We start from the raw sequence: 25,719 nt of genomic DNA, 5'->3' as shown, positions 1-25,719 counted from the left end.
TTTCGAGTGTGTGTGTTACCAAAATCCAGAATGATTTCAGAAAATTTATTCTGAGATTCAAGAAAATTGTAACTCAGGGAGAAAAGCTCTGTGCAATGAAAGAATAGTACTAATATATGTTGTGTGTTAAATGTGATTGTAGACAGTAAGTGTTAAGGAAAATTATCCTGGTTAAAACAATTACCGCCATGGAGTACTGAGGTCAATCACCACTGCTCTGTGCACAGAATGAACCAAGAATGGACTTCTGAGGAAGGTTTGTGGCAGAGCCTGCCAATGGGAACATTAAATCCTGGCATCAGCTTAGGCGCACACTTGACTTTCACAAGAGGAATTCAACTTTCACAAAAGGAACTGACTTTCACAAGAGGAGTCTTGGATTTCTACTACCTTGCTTTCTACCTCAGACTTGACCTTCCGCAAGCTCTTTGAGCGTCCCATCCCCAAATTTATCTTCATCTGCAGCCATTCTCAACCCTTGTCTCTACTCACGGGGGGGGGGGGGGGGGGGGGGGGGATGCCCCCCCCACAGCTAAAGCTTTCTTACACCTGCATTACACTCCATTGTCTGTAAGTCCTGACTCCATCAAATGTTCTTTCTCTTTCTTTAACCAGTAAGTTCCCACAGCTCTTCCCTGTCCGCATTTAAACACGTCCCAGGCTTCGCCTTCTTAAAAGACTCTTCCTTGACTTTTCTTGTTACTGTTATCTCCTTCCTTCACATCCAAGTTTCTTTGAAGAACTGTTTGTGTCCATGCTCTTCCTTTCCCACTTCCCATTAATGTGCTGACTCACTACCCTCTGGTCATCAGAGTACAGTGCGCCAAGATTGTGCCTCAGTTTCCTCAACTGTAAAATGCGGATAAGAGTAGCTACCTCACAGGACTGCGCGGATTAAATGAATTATTATATATAACGCACTAAGGATACATACTAAGCACTATACGTGTTAGCTGTAATTATTATTATTATTATAATTATTTCTTAATTACACAGATTCTTTCAAACTTAGTCTTAATTCTTTGTTTTCAGAATTAACTCTGAATCACACGTATCGCCAGCCAGAGGCTTTTAACCCACAAACGGACAAAAAGCCCTTCATACTCAGTAACTGTTTTGTTTATAGTAAAAAAGAAAAAAAAGTACATGCTGCTAGTTTTACCTAATAAAAACGAATTGAAGTTTATGAGACAAGAAAAACATCACCAGCTGTCTCCGGTCTCCTAGGAGACGGAGTTTGACGTCATTCAGGCGAGGGACGCCCGTCAACAGTACTGCGCATGCCCCTCACCTCCCTGGCTCTGGGCGGGCGCAGTGCGCATGCTCGCGCCCGGGTCAGCGGGTCAGCGCGTTTGACTGGCTGCGAGGCCTTGGCCGCTGGGGTAAATGGCGCTGGTGGCGGGAAAGTTGAGTGCCTGGTTCGCCCAGCCTTCGGGGCGATGTGTAGTGACTTCCGCAGGGCAGAGTCTGGGACGCAGGTGAGAGCCGCCGGGTCTGGGACGGGAGCTGCGGAGACGCGAGCAGGGCGGGGGGCGCGCGACGGAGCCGGGAGGCCGGGGGAGGCGGGGCGGGGGCCCGGGCCGGGGGTGCGCGGGGCGCTCGGCGGAGGGAAGGCGGCCGCGCCGGACTGCCGCCCGGCCCACCCCACCGGCCTGAGCCCCCGGCGCCGGCCCGCGACCCTGGGAGTCGTCAGACGTGCGTGGGCTGCTTGGCGCGCGGCGAGCGGAGGCGGAGGGAGGCGCCCGCGCGTGCCCGGTCGCTGTGCGCTTCCTGCGGTCCGCTCGCCGCGCGGGGCCGGGGCTGTCCCGGGCTACCCGCTGTCGGGAGCGGTGAGCCGGGCGGCGGAAACGGGGACACGGCGGGGCCTGCGGGTCGGACGGTCTGCAGACAGGAACGGGACAGGTGGTGTTGGAGCAGGTGGCCTCCCGCCTGCCCCTGCGCGGGGCACCGGCCGCTCGCTCGCCCGCGAGCGTTTCCGGCGCGGGGCGTCCGCGGACACGCCGGCTTTGACAGGTGCTGCGAGAGTTTGCTCAGAAACGGCACCGGCAAGTATCCAGTGCGGCCTGCGCGTCGGTCACCGGTTACGGAACGGGAACGAGGAGCTAAAGGAACGACTTCTGCCTGAAGAACCAGTAGGGGAGGCCGACTCGGAGGAACCGCGGCCTTCGGAGGGAAGCGCGCTGTCCGGTGGAGGGCGGGCAGCACGGAGCCCTGGTCAGGAGGAGCAGGGACTGAGGGTTTAAGGGCCATGTGAGATCGGTTTGGCAAGGAGGGGGCGGCGGCCGCGGGGAGTAGCCGGTGACGTGGGTGTTTAGGGAACTGCAGGTGGTTCTGAAAGTTAGAACGAAGCGAGTGAGGGAGACTGGAGTTGGGCCCTGAGCCCGGAGAAATGGGCGAGGTGGGTTAGGAAGAATCTTTTATACAGACGAGGGAGAGAAACAAGACTCTTAAAAAAAAAAATGTTTTATGTATGTATTTGAGAGAACAAGTGGAGGGGAGAAGCAGGCTTAACAGGGAGCCTGACATGGGGCTTCATCCCAGGGACGGGATCATGACCTGAGCGGAAGGCAGACGCCCAACCGACCGAGCCACCCGGGCGCCCGAGAAGCAGTGCTCTTAGGAGGAGTCCACAAATGTTTCCCGTGAAGGGCCAGGTAGTATTTAGGCTTTGCAGGTCACGGCGCTCTCTGTCAGAACTCCTTAACCTTGCAGTTCTAATGTGAAGGCATCCGCAGAAAGGGGGACAATCAGCATGACTGTGTTCAGTAAAACTTATTTTTAAACTTTTGGATTTAACCTGCTGGCTAGAGTTTACCAACCCTTGCTAGAACCACTACAGTTAAAACCTTATATTTAGATGATCGTTTGAAACCAGGGTTAAACACAGGTGACTTTTGCAGTCAGATCAAGCCTAGTATCTAACAAACGGGAGCCCTGGGTCGCCTGGGTGGCTCGGTCAGTTAAGGGTCTGCCTTCCGCTCAGGTCCTGGGATCAAGCCCCACATCAGGCTCTCTGTTCGGTGGGGAGCCTGCTTCTCCTTCTCCCTCTGCCACTTCTCCTGCTTGTGCTCTCTCTCTCTCCCTCTCTGTTAAGTAAATAAATAAAATCTTTTTAAAAGTAAAAAATGGGAGCCCAGCGCAGCCAAGTCATGGAACAGGAAATTTAGCAACATATCCTTGGCCTGCCATGTTTGCATGGAGACCCTTAGCCAGATTGCTTGGCTTGTACTACTTGAGTACAGAGGGTCCAAGGGGAGAGCAGGGAGCTGGGCAATAGGTGCTACTTTATTCTTTTTCCTTTTTGTTAACAAAACCAGCTAAGTGAAACTCGGAGTGTTTTGTAGGACTCTGGCTAGTGCTTAATTTGTTTGGACACAGTTTTCTTCCATTGCATATTATGCTACAAAACTTTACTGGTTCTACTGGGAGGCTTCGTGTTGAGGAGAACTGAAGTCGCAAGCGAGCCCAACAAACAACTACTTTAAATTTTTAACTCGCTAGAATTACAGCTTCAAAAAACAGCTAACCATTCCCACATTTTGTGAGTAGTAGGGAAAAGACATTTCATAGGGTCTTCCAAGAAAATAAAGTGCAAAAAATATTTTCTTTTAATGTGTTCTAGAGATAGAACTATGGTAGGACAAGTAGTGTGTGTAAAACTTAATAATGAACCCTGCATTTAAAGACCAGCACTTGACTACAGTTTACAGTATAATAACCTGGTTTTTACCTACTGTTAGTCTTTATTCTTTTACCTTGTTTATTCTTCTTATCTCACCTGACATTTTATATCGATTTAAAGGTCATGAGAGCAGACTTTGTTGTCTGTTGAGTTTACTCCTTTAGTCCCAGTGTTTAGAACAATATTTAGCCCACAGTTAGCACTCAATAATTGTTACTTTAGTAGATAAATTTGATATCTTTCTCCTCTTCCCTCTCCCTTCGTTCTGCCTTGCTTCGTGTGTCATCAAAAAAAAAAAAAAAAAAAAACTTCACAGGAACTCCCTTAATTTTTCCTGTTGTCTTTCTGTTACTGATTACCAGTTTGTGCCCTTCATTGTTGGAGGACATACTCTGTATGATTTCAGTTCTTTTAAATTTGAGGTTGGTTTTATGGGTCAGGATGTGATCTGTCTTGATGATGTCCCATGGGCACTTGAAAAAAACATGTATGCTGCTGCTGTTGGGTGCAGTGTTTTACATACATGAGTCAGATCTCGTTTGTTCAGATTTCTGTATCTTTTTTTTTTTTAAAGATTTTATTTATTTTATTTGACAGAGAGAAATCACAGGTAGGCAGAGAGGCAGGCAGAGAGAGGGGAAGGGAAGCAGGCTCCCTGCTGAGCAGAGAGCCTGATGCGGGGCTCCATCCCAGGACCCCGGGATCATGACCTGAGCCGAAGGCAGAGGCTTAACCCACTGAGCCACCCAGGCGCCCCGAGATTTCTGTATCTTTAATTTTGCTTGTAACTCTGTCCTTTGCTGAGAGGTGACTGTTAAGGTCCCAGATATAATTGTGGGTTTGTCTAATTCTCGTTTCACCTATATTAGTTTTGCTTCATAAGTTACACATTTAGGATCGTATGTCTTTTGGGTGGAATGATACTTTTATTATTCATTCTGTAATGTCCCCCTTTGTCTCTAGGAACTTTCTTCCCTCTGAAGTCTGCTTTATCAGATATTAATACTGCAATTCCTCCGTTTTCATGAAGTCTGTCTTGATAATATATGCACAGGTTTTCTCTGAATTTCCTCCTTAAAATAGAGTAAATATTTTTGCTTCTAAGAAGCTGCAACTTCGAGGGCACCTGGGTGCCTGAGTTGGTTGAGCAACTGCCTTTGGCTCAGGTCATGATCCTGGAGTCCCATGAAGGGTCCCACATTGGGCTCCCTGCTCACTGGAGTCTGCTTCTCCCTCTGACCCTCCCCCACCTCGTGCTATCTCTCTCTCACTCATTCTCAAATAAATAAAAATCTTTAATAAAAAAAAAGAAAAGAAACTGCAATTTCGAGGTGACTGGGTGGCTCAGTCGATTAAACATCTGACTCTTGGTTTTGGCTCAGGTCACGATCTCAGGATCGTGAGATGGGCGGTGCTGAAGAGGGGGCTACCCCCCACCCTGCACTCCACGTGCAGCTGGGAGTCAGCTTGAAGTTCTTTCTCCCTCCCTCTCTGCTCCTCCCCCAGGGTGGGCACTCTAGCGTGGGCTCAGCCTAAATACAAAAATACATACGTACATAAAATCTTTAAAAAAAAAAAAAAAAAGAAAGTACAACTTTTCCACTTACGACATGGATTTCTTCCATCCCATTCCTCCTCAAGGAACTCACTGCTACAGATGTTTCCCACTCCTATGGTCATTTTTCTGTCTTCTGTTTTTTCTTTTTCTTTTTTTTTAAAAATTTGTCAGAGCAGGGAGCCTGATGCAGTCCTTGATCCCAGTACCCTTAGCCCACTGAGACACCCAGTAGTCCCAGTTTTCTGCATCTTTAATCTTCTTTTTCACCAATAATTTCCATTGGTATCCTAACATAAAGCAATAAACAGGAAGCAGAAAACCTCCCTAGATGTCTCCTTCCCAGCCAGCCCCATTCCTTTACTACTCAGCACAGCAAAGTCTGTGCTCCGGTCTGCACTTATCTCCCATTCTCTCTAGCCCGTGGTGATCAGGCTTCTGTCTCCCACTAGACCACTAAAACTTCTCGTAAGGTTATCAGCCAACCTGTGTTGCCAAATGCTCGTTTCTGAGTGCTCTTCTCTTTTTAGACTAAAGTATAGGAACACGGCAGAATGTGTACTGCCTGTAGGAAAGCCATTGTGGGGGAGGAAGGGGATGATCCATGGGTACCTGCTCTTAACCCATTAGAAGATCTTCCCTGGGGGAGGGAGAATGAGAGGATAGGAGAATATGCCGGAAGTGTTTCTCCAGCAGAGTTCCTCGTGGGGGAGGAAGGGGATGATCCATGGGTACCTGCTCGTAACCCATTAGAAGATCTTCCCTGGGGGAGGGAGAATGAGAGGATAGGAGAATATGCCAGAAGTGTTTCTCCAGCAGAGTTCCTCACATGCAAGGTGAGAATAAGTGTTCTGCCAACATTAAGCTCCTGTAATACTGATTTTATGCTCTACTGTTTTCTTTTTGGGACTGCATTTATTTGATTTTTTTAAAAAGATTTTATTTATTTGAGAGAGAGAGCTCTGCGAGTGGGAACAGAGGGAGAGGGAGAGAATCCCAAGTGGACCCTGCACTGAGATTGGAGCCCAATGTGGGGCTCGATCTCACGACCCTGAGATCATGATCTTAGCCGAAATCAAGAATTGGACACTTAAACAACTGTGCCACCCAGGGGTCCCAATATTTGTTTTATCTAAATGAAAATTTGAAGCAGCTTGGTATAACTTCCTAATGAAATCTGAAGAATGCATTTAATGGAATTACTCATTTGTGGGATATCATAAATTTAAAATTTAGTCCTTAGAGATTCTGCTAGAAGTTAATACTTCTTACTCATCTTGAGAATGGCTAAAATCAGCAGCACAAAAAACAACTGGTGTTGGCCAGGATGTGGCGAGAAAGGAACCCTCGTGTACTGTTGTGGGAATGCAAACTGGTGCAGCCACTATGGAAAAAACCCTAGAGGGTCCTCAAAAAAAAAAAAAAAAAAAAAAATTAAAAGTAGAGCTGCCATATGATCTAGCCATTGCATTCCTGAGTATTTACCCAAAGAGTACAAGAGCACTGGGTCAGAGGGATTCCGGCACCCCATGTTTATAGCAGCATTATTTACAATAGTCGAGATACTGAAGCAACCCAGATATCCATAGACTGATGAATGGAGAAAGAAGAAAGAAGAGGTGGTGTATACATACAACAGAATCCTATTCAACCATAAAAAAGTGAAATCTTGCCAGTTGCAGTGACATGGTTGGAGCTAGAGAGTACTGTGCTAAGCGACATAAGTCAGCCAGAGAAAGACAAATACCATGTAATTTCATTCATTTAAGAAATAGGGGCACCCAGGTGGCTCAGTCGATTAAGTGGCTGCCTTTGGCTCAGGTCATGGTCCCGGAGTCCTGGGATCGAGCCCCCATCAGGTCCCTGCTCAGCGGAGAGCCTGCTTTCTCCCTCCCTCTGCCTGCCGCTCTGCCTATTTGTGCTGTCTCTCCGTCCAATAAATAAAATCCTAAATTAAAAAAAAAGATTCTCTCAAAAAAAAAAAAAAGAATTTCAGAAATAAAACAAACGGGCATCTGGGTGGCTCAGTCGGTTAAGCATCTGACATGGGCTCAGATTGTGATCCCAGAGTCCCGGGATCTAGTCCTGTATTGGGTTCCCTGCTCAACTGGGAGTGAGCTTGTCCTCTCTCCCTCCCCACCCCTGGCTCATGCTCTCTTTGTGTCAAATAAATAAAATCTTAAAAAACAAAGGGAAAAAAATGAGAGAGACAAACCAAGACACAGACTCAGGGAACAGACTGGTTTAGAGAGGGGAGGAGAGCGGGGGTATGGGTGAAACTGGTGATGGGGATTAAGGAGTGTGCTTGGGGTGAGCACGGGGTGGTGTATGGAAGTGTTGATTTCTGTATTGTACACCTGAACCTAATACAACACTAACTGGAATTAAACCAGTTAGTATTAACTAACTGGAATTAAAAACTTAAAAAAGAGAAATTCATGCTGCTTAAATTGTCAGATATATATGTAGTACCTTTTGGGGGCGGTGCATGGGAGAGGAGGAAGCAAGCTTCCCGCTGAGTGGAGAGCCTGATGTGAGGTTTGATCCCAGGACTCTGGGATCCTGACCTGAGCCAAAGGCAGATGCTTAGCAACTGAGCCACCCAGTTGCTCCGTACATGCCGTAGTTTTTGCTTTAGTTTATATGTATCTATTTTTCCTTTTCCTCTTACAGGATGATTGCTTTTATAAAAGCATTAGCTTTTCTTCAAGCTTGATTGGAGGGCCAGGCCTAGTGCTCCGCCCTGAAGGACAGTTGAATTTTCAAAGTGGCAGAGGAGCCTAATTTCCCATGTGAAGAGGAATTTATGGAACTACCATGAGATCCAAATTTTGCATCAGTCACATACATACTCATCTAGCTGCTGCTTTCCCTTGCTTCCTTATTCCGACTCCTCTCTTTCATTTCTTGTCTTATAGTTACACATTTTTGCCTGAATTTCCTCTACTACTATGAGTAGTAAAACTAAGAATTGTATTTATTTTATAGCTGGGAAATCCAGGTCTATTATGGGCAGAGGTGGGAATATTTGGTTCAGAATGTTTGCTTCTTTAGGTAGGTTTTTGTTTTTGTTTTAAGGTTTTGTTTATGTATTTGAGAGAAAGCATAAACTGAGAGGAGATGCTGAGGGAGAAGCTGAGCTTCATCCCAGCTCCATCCCAGAACCCTGGGATCGTGGTCTGAGCCAAAGGCAGATGGTAACTGACTGAAGCACCCAGGAGCCCCTTTAGGTAGCTTTTTTTTTAATTTTTTTTAAGATTTTATTTATTTATTTGAGAGAGATCACAAGTAGGCAGAGAGGCAGGCAGAGAGAGAGGAGGGAAGCAGGCTCCCTGCTGAGCAGAGAGCCGATGTGGGCTTGATCCCAGGACCCTGAGATCATGACCTGAGCCTAAGGCAGAGGCTTAACCTACTGAGCCACCCGATGCCCCTTAGGTAGCCTTTTATACTGAACCGGTTTGCAACCCTACTACTGGGGTCTATCTGCAGACAAATTTATTTACAGAAGATCAGGGGAAATGAGCCTTTATCTAAATGAGCTCTGTGTGTGTGTGTGTGTGTGTGTGTGTGTGTATTTACCTTAATGCCATTAATTTCTAATTAGTTTGATCTCTGTATTCTTTCTGCTCTTGTGTAAGCTTTTCCACAACTGAATGGTAGGTATTCTGCTTACTAGATAGGTATTCTGCTTACTAGGTGTCACAAGAAGGTATATAATGGCATTGGGAATGGACTTTTGTTAGTATAAAGAACTTCAAGGACATGAATACTCATGGACTTTTGTTTGGTATAAGTTTGCATACTGTCTAAACATGAAAATGGAAATAGTTTGAGGTCATTTACACTCCATCCTTCCCAAGCCTGCCTACCTTTGCCCTGTTTACCTTTTAATTTAATAGGCAGCTACTGAGTTTCTGCCAGACAAAAGCATTTTGGAGTCCATTGTGAGTCAAAATAGGTGCTTTTCCTTTTGAGCTTTTACATCCAGATGAGGGAGATGGGCTGGTAATGTGTTAAGTACAGTAGTAATAGCTTCATGGAAGGAGGCGGCCTTGAAGAATGTATGTTATTATCATCATTTGTTTTTAAAAGAGAATAGGCAAAGGACATTCCATGTAGGAAGAAAAACATTTCTCTATCAGTGCACATTTTGTATGTATTTAAAAGAACTAAATGCTTAATCTCTTGTTCAAAATTAAGTGTGCCTCCCACAAATTAGAACTGACGTTAAGACTGAAGAGAAAGGCTGGCAAGGGCAGCCTGCTGTGAGAAGGGGACTTCCTGAATGAATCTTCTCAACTCCACCACCCTTGAGACCGGCTTTTCTAGCCCTGGAGGTTGGGAGTGCTGCTGTGGGACCACCCTAGAGGAGAATGTCTAATGGCTGTGTCGGGAGTTCCGCTCTGGGGCAGGTCAAGGGCGTTATGCCCTAAGGGTATACTTAAGGGTGTGGTTAAACAAAAAGAAAGAATGTTGGGAGGGGTGCTGTGCTCCAGGAGGTCCCCGGTCACTGATTGGGCCTCCGGGGAGATTTGTCCCAGATGGCGTTAGGTTCCCTTACCTTCCACGCACCGTGCCTGTGTTTCTTCTGTAGCATCCACTGTACTGTATTGCATTTTTGTAAACTTTTGACTCTCCCCTGTTAAATTCTTTGAAGATAGGAACTATGTCTGCTACATCTGTGTATCCCCACGTTGGCTGAGATGGTTACCAGTGGCTGGCTGTGCAGTGAGGATTACCCCCTTTATAGGTTATATTATTGTTATGGTAATAATGCTGCCGTTGAAAACATTGAGGGCTCCTTGTTGCTGTTGGGGGGAGTATTAACAGAGATGGTTGAAAGAGGTCAGGTAATTGCCTAGACAGGATCTCGGATCAGCTTAGTAGATCCAGAAACTATTTTATCTCTGTACTCAGATTTTATTAGACTCCGTCATACTGACTCTGAGGCACTGGAGCCCAGCGGACTCCAGGCTTTGGGAGCCAGAAGAGATCTCTTAAGCCTTGGCTCTGGCATCTACTAGTTTCTCATCTGAAAAAGAGAATGATAACAAATAGTTACTGTAACAATTAAAAGAGATAATGTATATAAATTAGGTACTGCAGATACACAGTAAGCGCAAATAGTAGCTATTAGTTGATGACTTTGTTAAAATAATAAAACCTAGAAGATACTGATTTACAAATCAGATGTCAAATCTATTAATTAACAATATTAGTGAAATTGCCAAATAGACTAAAATTGTTGTGTCCACTTTGCCTTCTTTTCTAAATAGGAAATTTGGCCTCAGAAAGATTGCAGAGAGAATCAAGAGAAATCCATCACCAAGCTGTGATTGCCCAGTGTGTTAATCTCCCTGAAAGGATTAAACTGTCTTGTCTAACAGAACTCACTGGGGTTCCTTTTACCATGGACACTTTGGACTCTTTTTTTGTCCTTCAGAAACTCCAGGTTGATTACACCTGGCTTCTTTTAATTCATTCCTTAAATCTGGACATCATTAATTTTAATTTCTGTAATTGTTTATGTCAGGTTTTTAGGGTATTTTCCTTTTTTTTTTTTAAAGTTTATTTATTTATTTGAAAGAAACAGACTCTGCTTTGGCATTGTAAACATTTTGAATATTAGTGGGAAGTTTTCATCCTTGAAAATAAATTTGATTTTTTAATAATAGTGGAAAATTAGATGCAAACTGGCTAACTTAGCCAATTGGATAAGAGGAGTTATACCATCTCTGTCCAAGTATCCTGCCAATATAAAGCTTTCTTGAATCCTTTCCTACCAGGAATTCTCACAGTGGAGAATTCTAAAATATTTTGAGGAGTGACAATAAGAGTAAACAATCAGAGTAATTTCCTAAGTTAGTCATTCTGATGAGAATAATTACTTGTATACATGCTTCTTAAAACATTTTTTTTTTTAAAGATTTTATTTATTTATTTGACAGAGACACAGGGAGAGAGAGGGAACACAGGCAGGGGGAGCAGGAGAGCAGGAGAGGGAGAAGCAGGCTTCTTCACTGAGCAGGGAGCCTGATGTGGGCCTTGATCCCAGGACCCTGGATCACAACCTGAGCCCAAGGCAGCCGCCTAACAACCGAACCATCCAGGCGCCCTTTTTAAAACATTTTGAAGTCATTTTATGTGTTTCATCTTGTTCATGAAAGTTTCTGTCTTGTCTTTCAAGCTGGACTCTCCATCTTCTAACTCAGTGGTTCTCAATTTTTGGCTTCAGGAATGCATTACACATGTAAAAATTATTGAGGATTTCAAAGAGCTTTTGTGCATTTTTTTGTGGGATTTTTTTTTTTTTTTTGGTAGAATAGTAGTTACAACGTTATATTAGATTGAGGTGTACATCATAATGGTTTGATATTTGTTTATGTTGCAAAATGATCACAATAAGTTCAGTGAATATCTGTCACCAAAAGAGCTTTTGTTTATGTGGGTTTTAGCTGTCAGTGAAACTGAGAAATTTATCTATTTATTGAATAGCAGAAGCGAGAAAGTTTATTAAAGCAAAAATATACTCTCGAGAGATCTCCAGAGCAGGTGGGCTTTGGAGAGAGCTGCAGTGAGAAATTTAGAATTTTAAATATTTGCATTCATATACAAGTGATAGTTATAAACTCTTTGGATATTATAAGTATTTTAATGAAAAATAGCTATATTTCCCTAAACAAAAAATATGAGGAGTGACACTCTTTTACATATTTGCACATCTCTTTTTTAATGTCCAGTTGAATAGAATTTGACTGGGGTCTCATCTCTTCTGCATCCAGTCTATGACTTTATTTTGTTCTGGTTGAATTATGTTAAGACTCTCTTAATGTTGTACTTCAACCAGAACAACATAAAGTACTTCCGATGTATAGTTGGAAAAAGGAGTATTTGAAGGTCTTTTTAGATAATTGTGGGTTTACTTCTTTGATTCTGTACCAAAACGGGACAAGATATTAGTTTCCTAAAAGTTAATTGCAATGTAGAATATAAAATTATATCAGTGATTTTTTTTTTTTTAATATGTTAAAACCATTGATTGATTGGTCTTACACTTGGAGTGAATCTTTTACCCAGGACTGATTTAACATGCATTGGTCATTTGGAAATACTGGTTCACTGAATTACACAGATCTTTCAAGAATTGGCGTGTTTGTTAAATAATTATTTTTAAAAATCACATTCATTAAAACATTGGTGTCTTCCCCATAAAGGATCTTAAGTATCGGGAAGCTATCAAGGTCACAGTGGTGGGCGAGTTTTCTAAAATTCAAATGTTATCATTGGCAACAAATACTGTCAATTTTCTTTCTTTTTTTTTAAAGATTTATTTATTTATTTATTTATTTGACAGACAGAAATCACAAGTAGGCAGAGAGGCCGGGTGAGGGGGGGAAGCAGGCTCCCTACTGAGCAGAGAGCCCGATGCGGGCCTCGATCCCAGTACCCTGAGACCATGACCTGAGCTGAAGGCAGAGGCTTTAACCTACTGAGCCACCCAGGCTCCCAACTGTCAATTTTCTTGAAGTGACAAGCTTACTTTCTTCGTTTTAATAAAATGTCTGCCAAATACCAGAGTTTGTATAATCAAAGTTTCTTTTAGTTGTTCTTTCAAAATAAAGGGTAGTCTATGAAAAAAGCATCCAATTCAAATTATCAGTACAAGTGCTCTTCCGAGAGGGGGAGAAAAAGATTGTATTTAATTTTGGAGCAGAAGTCCTTCATCTGTGTGTGAAATTGGGGACGTCCCGGGAGCAGACTTTACCAAGTTCCGGATCCCTAAGACTACACTCCGCTTTGATATTGTTTGCAAGTTGGGGGGCCTGGGGACCCCGGGGACACCTTGAGGTATAGCAATTCCGTAGAAGGACTCAAAGAACTCATTGAAAGTGGTTGTGTTCATGGTTATGGTTTACTGCAGGGAAAGGATGCACTCTTAAAGACAGGCACAGGAGGAGGTGTCAAAGTCCAGGAGAATTCCAAATGCAGACCTTCCAGTTGTCCTCTCCTGGTGGAATTATGGAGGGTGCTCAGTTCTCCGAACAACAATGTGTGACGGTCTGCTAACTGCAGAAGCTCCCCTGAACTTGGTGTCCAGAGTCTTCCTGGGGCTCATTTTATACCATCAGTATTTGAGATGTAAAGAAATAAGGAAGTGTTTTCTGGATGAACGAACACAATTTTCCTCCTAACTTGTATTTCCTATTTCATGATTTCCTCCAAATCCTCAAAATTAAATGGGTCTTTTTTATAGACCTTTGGAAAATGGTGTAAATGTAGATGTCTAAGATTTTATATTTTTAGGTAATGAGTTTTTCTTTTTTTTCTTTTGCTAGCTTCTTGCCCGACTTGAAGGTAGAAGTTCCTTGAAAGAAATAGAACCGAGTCTGTTTGCTGATGAAGATTCATCTGTACATGGTAAAAATCTCAAACCAAAACACAATGTCACACATTAAGTCTTCTAAAACCATATATTTATTTATATGTACATACTTGTAGCAAACGGCTATATGGATTAACCTGTAAAATTAAAAAGTGAGAAATAGATCATGCTAGAACACTTTTAAGTCTTCATTATCTGTGTCAGATGAGTTAAATTTTGGCTCTTCTTTGGTAAAATCTTCAGAATAAATATTGGCCTCTCTTACCCCAACACAGTAGTTGAGAGAGTTTTGTTACTATAATTTATTTATTTTTTAATTCTTTAGAAGTTTGAGAGTCACAGGTAAGTCCTTAAGTACCCCGTTGTCTGTTACTACTTCAGTGGAAGGGAAAAGACATGGCCACTTGTTCCCCCCGCACTTTTACACTAGGGAAGACTTACAGAAGAGTACTACTGTGCTGGCATTGTTTGTCCTCGTTAGTGGAAGAGCTCTGTGGAGGTGTAATTCACCCATTTAAGCGTGCAGCTTCCTGACTTGTATTTACATGTATGCAGCTGTCATCACAATTGATTTTAGAACATTTTCATTGCCCGAGAAAGCAAGCCGTGCCTCTTAGCAGTCACTTCCCATTTGCTCCCACATCCCTCAGCCCTGGGTGCCCACTGATCTACTTGATGACTCTCTAGACCAGCCTTGCCTGTGTATTTCATGTAATCATACAGTATGTGGTCTTCTGTGACTGGCTTCTGCTCCTTTGCATAACATTTCCAGCTTTTATACCGTGGCATGGCTCAGTGGTTCTGGTTCTTGTTGAGTGGATATACCACGCTTTATCCGTTCATCATTCGATGGACATTTGGGTTTCTGCTTTTTGCTGTTATGGATAATGCTGCTGGGATGATTTGTGTATGAGCTTTTCTGTGGATTCATGTGTTTGGTTCTCATGCGTGATACCCACGAGAGGGACTGTTAGGTTCATGCGGTGACTGGGCTTAACCTTTGGTGGAGCTGTGGGGCTGTTGGGCATAGCGGCTGCACATTTTACTTGCCGCCAGGGGCGAGGCCTAGAATAGTTCAGTTTTTCCACATCCTACAAACAACTGTCATCGTCTGTGTCTTTGATTCTATCTAGCCTTCCTAGTGAGTATGAAATGATATCTCATTGTGGTTTTGACTTACATTCCCTGGTGGCTAATGATATTAAGCATCTTTGCTTGTGCTTAATGGCAATTTCTAGGTGTAATTTGGAGAAATGGCATATCTTTTGCCCTTTTAAAAAATGGATTTTTTGTTGTTGAGTAGTGAGAGTCCTTTATATATTCTAGATACAAGTCCCTTATCCAATACGGTTTGGAAATACTTTCTCCCGCTCTGTGGTTGTCTTCACTGTCTTGATGGTGTCTTGAAGCACAGAGTTATTAATTTTGATGAAGTCCAGTTTATCTGTTTTGTCTTTTATTGCTCATGCTTTTGGTATCATAGCTAGGCCATTGGCTAATCCAGTCAAGGTCAAGAAGATTTACCGCTTTGTTGTCATTACTGATTCCTGTTTTCATTCTTTTCCGATCAGAGAACATACTTCTCTGATTCAGTCTTTTTAATTGATTGAGGCTTGTTTTATTGCTGACCATACGGTCTATCTTGAAGAATGTTCCATGTGCACTTGAGAAGAATGTATATTCTGCTATAGTTGGATTGAGTGTTTTCGTGATGTTTTGTAATAATTCTGGTTGATTTTTAGCATTAAGTCTCCTGTCCTTGTTGGTCTTCTGCCTAATTGTTCTATCCAGTATTGAAAATGGGTATTGAATTTTCCAATGATTACTGTTGAATTGTGTATTTCTCCCTTTACTTCTCAGTTTTGCTTCATATACTTTAGGGCTTTGTGCACTGTTGGGCACTTTCAAGTTTATAATTTTACCTTATTGATGGATTGATTCATTTATCTTTATAAAGTGTCCTTTGTAACCTCACACCCATTAGGATGGTAACAGTAAAAAACAAAATAACAAGTGTTAAGGTTGTAGAAAAATTCTGCACTGTTAATGTGATTGTAAAATGGTGGCACTGTGAAAAACAGTATGAAGGTTCCTCAAAAAATCAAAAATAGAGCTGCTGTATGATTGGGGCACCTGGGTGGTACAGTTAGTTAAGCATCCAACTCCTGATTTCAGCACAGGCCATGCTCCAGGTTGGGCTCTTGGTTTGGTGTAGAGTCTGCTTGGGATTCTTTCTCTCCTTGTCCTTCTGGCCCTACCCCCACTGTGCTCACTCTTCTTTCTCTCAAAATAAATCTTAAAAAAAAGGAACTGCCATATATATGATCCAACAATTCCACTTCTGGGTAGATCTCCAGAAGAATTGAAAGCAGAATATTGTAGAGATATTTGCAGTCCTATGTTCATAACGGCACTACTCATAATAGCTAAGAGATGGGGCCAACCCAGATGTGCGTTGACAGATGCATACATCAACAAAATGTGGTATATGCAGACGAGGAAATATTGTTCAGCCTTAAAAAGGAAGGAAATCCTGTCATGCTACTACATGGATAAACAGGGGGGACATGCTAAGTGAAATGAACTAGTCACAAAAAGGAGAATATTGTGATTTCACTTACATGAGGTATCTAAAGCAGTCAAATTCATAGAAACAGGAATGATAGTTACCCGGGACTGAGGAAAAAGGGGAGAAGGGGAGTTGTTGTTTAATGGGGATAGAGTTTCAGTTTTGCATGATGGAAGTTCTGGAGATGTTGTACAACAATGTGACTGGAACTTAACACTACTGAACTGTACAATTAGAAATGGTAACTTGTATGCCATCTTTTAGCACAATGGAAAACAAAAATGTCCCTCGTTTCTAGTAACAGTTGTCTCAAAGTATATTTTGAGTACAGTACTTGTACAGTACAAGTACAGCCGCATCAGCTCTCTTTTGGTTACTGTTTGCATGGCATATCTTTTTCTATTGTTTTGTTATCAGTCTGTCTGTGACTTGGTAAAGTGTGCCTGTCGTAGATAGCCTATAGTTGAATCCTGTGCTTTTTTTTTTTTTTTAAAGATTTTATTTATTTATTTGACAGAAATCACAAGTAGGCAGAGAGGCAGGCAGAGAGAGAGGAGGAAGCAGGCTCCCTGCTGAGCAGAAAGCCCGATGTGGGGCCCGAACCCAGGACCTGGGATCATGACCTGAGCCGAAGGCAGCGGCTCAACCCACTGAGCCACCCAGGCGCCCCAGAATCCTGTGTTTTTATTCCATTCTGCCAATCTCTGCCTTTTGTTTGGACTGTTTAGTCCACTTACAGTTAATGAATTACTGATAAGATAGGGTTTATGACTGTCATTTTGCTTTTTTTTTTTTTTTTTTAAAGATTTTATTTATTTATTTGACAGAGAGAAATCACAAGTAGGCAGAGAGGCAGGCAGAGAGAGAGGAGGAAGCAGGCTCCCTGCTGAGCAGAAAGCCCGATGTGGGGCTCGAACCCAGGACCTGGGATCATGACCTGAGCCGAAGGCAGCGGCTTAACGCACTGAGCCACCCAGGCGCCCCTCATTTTGCTTTTTATATAGACATATCTTTTTTCTTTCTCTATTCCTTCTTTACTCTCTTCTTTTGTGTTAAATATTTTCTAATGTGCCATTTGGGGAGTGCGCAGAAGGAGAGGGAGAGAGAATCTTAAGCAGACTGCACACCCAGCACAGAGCCCCACCAGACATGGGCTTGATCTCAAAACACTGAGATCATGACCGGAACAGAAATCAAGAGGCAAGAGTTAATCAACTGAGCCACCTAGGTGCTCCTAGTGTACCATTTTTATTCCTGGTCATTACTTTCACTTTTTAAAAAAAAGAGCCATGCCACTGCCTCATTACCCCCCCCCCAGTCCCACCAAGGGGGAGTAGCAGAGGGAACAGGAAAAGCAGGTTCAACAGGTTCCATGCATAGGATTCTGGGATCTTGACCTGAGCTGAAGGCAGGCACTTAACTGACTGAGCCACCCAGGCGACCTTGAGTTATTTTCCTAATGGTTGCTCTGAGGATCACAATTAATATCTTAATTTAAAATAATCTAGTTTGGATTAATACCATCTTAATTTCCATATTTTATAAATACTTTGCTACTGGGTAGCTCCATTTCTTCCTTCTTCCTTTGTGCTGTTACAAGTTACATATCTATGCATCGTATATCCATAAACACTTCTAAAATTGTGACTTAATGCAAGAAATTAAAAAGTCATTACAGCAAAGAAATTAAAATGTATTGGGGCGCCTGCGTGGCTTAGTAGGTTAAGCCTCTGCTTTTGGCTCAGGTCATGATCTCAGGGTCCTGGGATCTGCCCCGCATCGGGCTCTCTGCTCAGTGGGGAGCCTGCTTCCTCCTCTCTCTCTATCCACCTCTCTGCCTACTTGTGATCGATCTCTCTCTGTCAAATAAATAAAATCTTAAAAAAAAAAGAATTAAAATTATTATAACAAAGAAATAAATAAAAAATATTATTTAGTTCATTTGTTTAAGTCAGATAAGTGAAAAAAATTACAAATATAAAACATATACTGTCGGGGCACCTGGGTGGCTCAGTGGGTTAAAGCCTCTGCCTTCGGCTCAGGTCATGATCCCAGGGTCCTGGGATCGAGCCCTGCATCGGGCTCTCTGCTCAGCAGGAAGCCTGCTTCTCCCTCTCTCTCTCTCTCTGCCTGCCTCTCTGCCTACTTGTGATCTCTATCAAATAAATAAAATCTTAAAAAAAAAAAAACATATACTGTCTTTCATATTTACCTTTGTAGTTGCATTTACCTGTGGTTTTTATTAACTCATGCGTTCAAGTAACTATCTGCTATCCTTTCATTCAGCCTAGAATATTCCCTTTACTATTTTTTTATAGAGCAGATCTGTTAGCAAACAATTTTCTAAACTATCAATAATAAAGACAACTTTTGACCAAACGTGTTAGACAAAAGATTGAACTTTTTACTCTATCAGATAAGATATTATTAAGTTGGACCTTATGAAACTGACACGAAAACATGGGTCAGAGCACCGCTTATCCATTTGAATGTTATATATATATATATTTAAGATTTTATTTATTTATTTGACAGAGAGAGAGAGAGAGATCACAAGTAGGCAGAGGCAGACAGAGAGAGAGGGAAACAGGCCCCCTGCTGAGCAGAGAGTCCAATGCGGGACTGGTTCCCAGGACCCTGAGATCATGACCTGAGCCTAAGGCAGAGGCTTAACCCACTGAGCCACCCACGTGCCCTGAATGTTATATTTGTAGAAACTTTAAAAACACCATCGTGCTCAATCACTAACAAAAAAGTTTACTTAGTTTGGATTAACACCATCTTAATTTCAATATTTTATAAATACTGTAGATATTTTAGCTGTGAAACTAGTTAAATGAGTGCCCACTGGAGCAGTAGCAGACCTAAGACTGGTATTACAAGGATTGTTTGTCAACAACAGTTTATCAGAAGCTGTATGGGGAAGTTCACATTTAGGGCTTATAGAAAGCTCTACTCCGTTGTAAACATTTCTAAATGCTTTTTCATAGTAGTTATGCAGTACTGTATACTATACCATATACAATAGTGCATACCTAACTCATTACCTCTTCTGTATGATTGTAATCTGCAAATTCAACATATTGTTATATAATTAGTAGGTTGGTACCAAGATGGTGTATTTTTTGGCTTTTCTTTTTTATCCTTATTTTGAAGGATCTTCAGATTCATAAACTCACTCTGACAATCTGTTACCCAGATCCCTTACAGCATTCTATTTGTGAGAGCAACTACCAAGGCCAAACCATCCAGATTTTCTGATTTAGCTTAATTTGTCAAGTGCCAAACTATAGAGAGGTGTGTGTGTGTGTGTGTGTGTGTGTGTGTGTGTGTGTTTGTGTGTGTGTGTGTGTGTGTGTGTTTGTGTGTGTTTAGTGGTGAGAGGTGGTTTTTTTGTTTTTTTTACTCCCAAGTTGTCATATGCAATACTTTGAATGGACAAGGGTATGATTTCTTTTCCAACAGGTCTCAGAAACATTTGAGATAGTAACTTCAAAAACAGCTAAAAGGACTATGCCCCTCTGTAGGACATCATGCTTGAATATGATTTTTGATGTGATGATTAGACAGTAAATGTTTATAAAATCAACAAAACTGACTTCATCATTAAACATATTTATAGGGAATCTGGGACCGTGATGATATTTATGTGTAATTTGTAAGTTTGCACATTTTATTTCCCCAGTTGTTAACAGATGACCTTTTTACTGCTTTGCTATTAATCTGTAAAAGGAAAAGAGTGTCTTTATATACCCCTTAATCTCCTAACCAAGGATTTCACCTTAAGCTTTGCCTCATCTCAATCTTGTCAAACCAAGAATCTAAGGAATCCATATACTTACGTCATCTGTTTCTTAGTAATGTATGAATTTAGCAAACCGTGTTAAACCATGTAACGAGTGCTCTCAAAGACTTACTCCATTGAGTTATGCTGAATGATGTTTATGAGCACCACCTTCTCTCCAAGAAAATACTCAGCTAGATTTTCATTTTTTTCCTATTCTGAGGATTCCAGAAATACCCACAGACGGCTCCCACTTACCCTCTGGCCAGTGGAGTCTCTTCCCTTTTACTTCAGAATATGTTGCCTTTCTCCTACCTTTGGTTGTCTTCATTTGACTTCAGCCTCATGAAACTGCTGTTGAATATTACTTTTTAAATGAATGTAAACCATCATATTTTTCCCCTAATTCTTTGTGTGCCCCCTGCCTTCCCTGCAGCCTAATCCTTGGAAGAACGCTGAGTTCTCCCTGGAGAGCCCTCCCATCTCTTTTCTGAGTATCTGATTTTGAAGTTTGCTTCATAAAATAATACATATATTAAATGTGGTTTTGCTGGGGCGCCTGGGTGGCTCAGTGGGTTAAGCCGCTGCCTTCGGCTCGGGTCATGATCTCGGAGTCCTGGGATCGAGCCCCGCATCGGGCTCTCTGCTCAGCGGGGAGCCTGCTTCCTCCTCTCTCTCTGCCTGCCTCTCTGCCTGCTTGTGACCTCTCTGTCAAATAAATAAATATAAAATCTTTAAAAAAAAATAAAAATAAATGTGGTTTTGCATACTACACATTTACTGGTGCAAGGTAACTATCTGGGACCAGTTCAGGGATCTGTTCCCAAACTCTCCTCTGCCACTTTACTTTTAGAAATTTTGTGCTTCATTTAATGTTATTTAGTATTCTTTCATTTTCTTTCTTTTTTTTAAATTATTATTATTATTTTTTTTTTATTTGACAGACAGAGATCACAAGTAGGCAGAGAGGCAGGCAGAGAGAGAGAGGAAGGGAAGCAGGCTCCCTGCCGAGCAGAGAGCCCGATGCGGGGCTCGATCCCAGGACCCTGGGATCACGACCTGAGCCGAAGGCAGAGGCTTTAACCCACTGAGCCACCCAGGCGCCCCAGTATTCTTTCATTTTCTTGAAACCTTTTGTGCTCTGTGTCATTTTCCTCCTCTAATTTTTATATTAAATTCATGTTTTATGTCTTCATGCCGACTCCTCTATCGTGGATCTATCCCAAGAGTTGTGTTTTTGGCCTCTATTCCTAATTTTTTGTTTACTCTCACCCACCAAATTGAGCTTTCTGTTCTCTGTTGCTTTGTAGCTTATTCTCAGATCATTATGTCTGCACTCTTATTACGGTCTTGAATCTCAAATCCCTAGGGGTTGTAGGACATTTTTATTTTGTGACACCTACCTAACATAGCATTTTGAAAGCTAAATTCTTGTTAGGATATTTATGTGATTACGTGAATTAAAAATTCCTGCTTTCCTTATGTGTTTGATGTGTATGGGTACTTCCAACCCTGTCTCTGAGAAGAACCTTTACATACGTCGCTACCTTACCCCTGAACATGGGCAGGCACTGAAGACCTGACAGAAACGAAGTGTCCACACTCACTGGGCCAGGGGCCGTGGGCAGCGGGCTGGACTTGTACTGGGCACTCTATTCCTCTTCTGGCTTGTCTCCTGTGTTGGTCTCTCGTTTCCAGCCTTGGTCCTGGGCCTTTACACCTGCAGGACTCTGGTGACCAGTGCCGCACTCCCTACCTGGGACTCCCTACTGACTTGCTTCTTTTCAAAATGCGATGTTCCAGAGCTCACTCTGGAGCCTTAAGCCCTCACCAGGTAGGACTTACATTTTCATTTTTCAGATGTCTCTCAAGAAGTTCTCAAAAAGAAAGTAACCTAATGAAGGGCATTCAAAAGGTACGTGTTTTTTGCTGGAAGTAGAATAGTAAAGTCCCAACCTTAAAGTAGTGCGTAGGAAATACGACGAAATAGCCAGAAATCGTACAGCATGAGGGGCCCCTGGCTGGTTGGCCTATGGAGTGTGCGGCTCTTGATCTTAGGGTTGTAGTTTGAGCCCCACTTTGGGTGTAGACATTAAGTAAAACTAAAAAATCTTTTAAAAATTATATAGCATGATAACTGCAATGATGGAACGTGATAAAGTTTGCTTTCTTCGCTCAGAGTGTTGTTATCAGGGTCAAATGAGCTATCATCAAGCTGTCCCCTTTCATCTGTAAAGCACCATAGAAAAGCTGGTCGCTGTTGATAGGTCTCATCGCCTTCTTTTCTGGGGAAGGAAGGGAGGGTCTGGTGCCGTCTGCTGGCTGATTTCCCCACTGTGTTCTCCGTGCGGTTCGCTGCATCCTACAAACTATTTTGAGATTAGTTTTGCTAATCTGTGTTTTCAGCTTTCCTTCTCTACCATTAATATCTGTTCTACATTAATGTTTCATCAAATGCATGTAGTTTACGCTCTGTAATATAGGGAAGTAAAAGACTTACTTGTGGGTAAGGGGAGGATTTCAGCTTCGCTTCTTAGTCAGTAGTAGGAGAGTAAACTGAACATCTGGCCTGAATAGTTACTTAGTTACTGTGTTAACTGCCAGCAAGAGTATCGGTGAACAGTTGTTATTGTGAAAATAGTTTCACTTCTTGAGTCTAGAATCTTTGGGGGGAGGGGTGTGGGGAATCATTTTTATTTAAAATTTTAATTGCATATTGCATGTAAGATTATGGTAGAAACTGGTTCAAGTTTCATAGTACCTTAAATATGTTATAGTGGTAACATGCTCGTTTTTTTACATTCTTTGTGAATGTTCCAATTTACAGTGGTTTGTTAGTAATAACAGGAAGTAAAGGAACTGGACTCTCACACTAGTGATTTGGTTGGGGCCTGAGAATCTGCATTTTTAACAGTGTTTCCAGTCCTGTGGTTCAGCCATAAGTTAAAGGGAAACAAACTAGCAAGGATTGGAAGGCCACTCTTAGGAGTGGGTTTTGAAGAGCTCTGGAGGTAGGACAGTTTCCCCAGGTGTTTAATTTGCGTTTTCCTGTATAGAAACCTATATAGAAAAAAGATTTGGAGTCTTTGAAATTCAGAGTAGTTTACTTCAGCTTATAATGCTGGGAAAATAATTTACAGTGCAGATGTCATTCCAGCAGGGCACAGCTTCAAGAAATTTATATAGCGGAGAATAACCGATAGCATTTTGGAAATGTGGAGGGCTGTTACTGGCATTTAGGCCCAAGAGCTGAACATATGAAACTGCAGTGTCGAGAATTGTTCCGCCCATAATGCCAGTCACACCAAAAAACCCTAGTTAGGGATCATTTCAGCCGCGTGTGACAGAAGTCCAACTCAGTGGCTTACCTGATAGAGGCTTATTTTCCTCACCTCACAGGTGGTATAGACGCAGGCCCTGCCTAGCTGGTGTGGGATTCCACCATGTCATCAAAGTCCTGGGAACCTTTTGTCTTCCTGCTCCACGATTCTCAGGGTCCTCCCTACTTAGGGTGTCCCTTTTCTACTCACTGCCTCAGGACGGTTGCTTCCCCTCCAGAGCAGGGTATGGCAGAGCAGAAGTGGCACCTGTACCAGGAAAGCAAAACTTAGAAACCCCCAACAGAGTTGTACTCGTGACTCCCTGGCTCTGGTGATCCTCCTGACTCCTCCTCGCAAGGGATACTGAGAAAAATAGTTTTTTAGCTTGATGCACTGCCTCCCCCCCCCCCCCGCCCAAATAGAGGTTTTATACTTAAGGGAAGGGGGAGGATGTATATTGGATAATCAAGTAGCAGAAGTGCTGTGTACCGTAGTGGTCAGTAGCTTCTTTTAGCACTTTATTCTTAGCTTCTCAGTTTCAGTGTGAGTGCATGTGGACTCCTCCCCGGGAGACTTCCTTGGGTGCCTTTCCACCTTGTCATTCTGTTTTTCACGTTTTCTTGATGCTAATTAATAGCCAGCTCCTTTCTCAGAGGTGAAATTTAATGATTTAATTTCCTTACTTATTTGTATTTGCTTATATGGATCCATTTTCGCAAATGGATTTAGAATTTTTCTTTCACATTCCAGTAAACATCTTTTTACACACTGTTGCAGACTTTTCATTTTGTAGCCTACCGTTACTGTGCTGCTGCATTTTGACTGACATTTTTACATTTTACACAGGTGATATTCTTGAATTTCATGGTCCAGAGGGAACAGGAAAAACCGAAATGCTTTATCATTTAACAGCACGATGTATACTTCCAAAATCCGAAGGGGGACTGGAAGTAGAAGTCTTATTTATTGACACAGATTACCGCTTTGATATGCTCCGGCTGGTTACAATTCTCGAGCATAGACTGTCCCAGAGTTGTGAAGAAATGGTCAAACAGTGCCTGGGAAGGTTGTTTTTGGTGAGCTGCAGTAACAGCACCCAGCTGCTCCTCACGCTGTACTCCCTAGAAACCACGGTTTGTAGCCACCCTTCCCTCTGCCTTTTGATCTTGGATAGCCTGTCCGCCTTTTACTGGATAGACCGCGCCAATGGAGGAGACAGTGTTAACTTGCAGGAGTGCACCGTGAAGAAATGCGCTCAGTTCTTAGAGAAACTCGTGAGTGAGTATCGCTTAGTTCTTTTTGCAACAACACAAAGTCTAATGCAGAAAACCTCAGACTGCACAGAAGGGCCTCCTCCTGCCTTTAACCATCCAAGTGAGGCAGATGTGGACTACAGACCCTATCTCTGTAAGGCATGGCAACGAGTAGTAAAGCATAGGATATTTTTCTCCAAACAAGAGGATTTTAAAACCAGCAACCAGTTTTCTTTAGTTTCACGTCATTTAAAAAGTAACAGTTCAAAAAAGCACATTTTTATTATTGGAGAAAGTGGCGTTGAGTTTTGTTGATATGTGTCATAAAATAGTGTTTTTCAGGATATCATGCAAAATCTAAAAAGTCTTTAATGGGCTAAAATAACTCGGTAATAAAGTTTTAAACTCTGGGAGAATTAATAAAAATGTTTCTACACAGAATGGATTTTTTTTTTCCAGAATGGATTTCTTAAACTCGTACAGGAAAACTTTATTCTATTCTTGGGTTGTTGAAGATAAAGTGCTGATAATAATTAAACTGTATATTGAGCTTGTTTTAAGACTAAATAAGTAATCTACACATTGCGGCCTGAATAAAATGAACTTTTTTCTAACTTTGTGTCACATTTCTGGAATTTAGTTAAGTACTTAATTGTTTAGAAAAGTTTAAATGCATTTCTGACTTCTCATATGTAACTCCTTTCGGAAGCTGTGACTTTGGAAAATGTTTCTGTAGAGCTGTTATTTCTGCAAAGGGGATGAAAACACGAGCCTGCCCATCTGCCTTTTACACCAAAGACTATGGAAAGCCAGAGCATTTTGATCAGAGTTAGAATGAGTCCAAGATGGAGTTGCATTCTGGTTGGGTCTCTGTACAGTTTTTTTTAACACGGGGAAATAATATAACCATTCAAAGAATTCTATGAAGATTGTTTTTGACATTTTCATCTCCTCATTAAGTGATAAAGGCTAAAACTGTAGTAGAACTGTAACTAGTATGTTCTTAGCCATTTAGAATAGTCCAGCCATACCATGCAATGAGTCAAATTATTTCCAGCTGAGAGCTGGACAGGGCTTTGTGTACTCTGGCCAAGGAATAGCCAGAATGGGGAGCATGCACCTCGAGGGGTACACAAGGTAATGTATTGTGGAGAGGAAGAAAATCTCAACTTC

General features: G+C 42.2%; 1 protein-coding gene across 1 annotated transcript; it reads left to right on the top strand.

The window, feature by feature from the left end:
• Window positions 1-1,323: 1,323 nt before the first annotated feature.
• Window positions 1,324-25,719, top strand: XRCC2 (X-ray repair cross complementing 2). Its single transcript, XM_047695952.1, has 3 exons — window positions 1,324-1,478; window positions 13,574-13,655; window positions 24,140-25,719. Exons 1-3 carry the CDS (start codon window positions 1,440-1,442, stop codon window positions 24,859-24,861), a joined length of 843 nt encoding a protein of 280 aa, XP_047551908.1. The 5' UTR covers window positions 1,324-1,439; the 3' UTR covers window positions 24,862-25,719.

Source organism: Lutra lutra, chromosome 11, assembly GCF_902655055.1.
Source record: "Lutra lutra chromosome 11, mLutLut1.2, whole genome shotgun sequence".
In the NCBI taxonomy this organism is placed as follows: Eukaryota; Metazoa; Chordata; class Mammalia; order Carnivora; family Mustelidae; genus Lutra; species Lutra lutra.
This window is presented reverse-complemented; position numbering and strand designations above follow the sequence as displayed.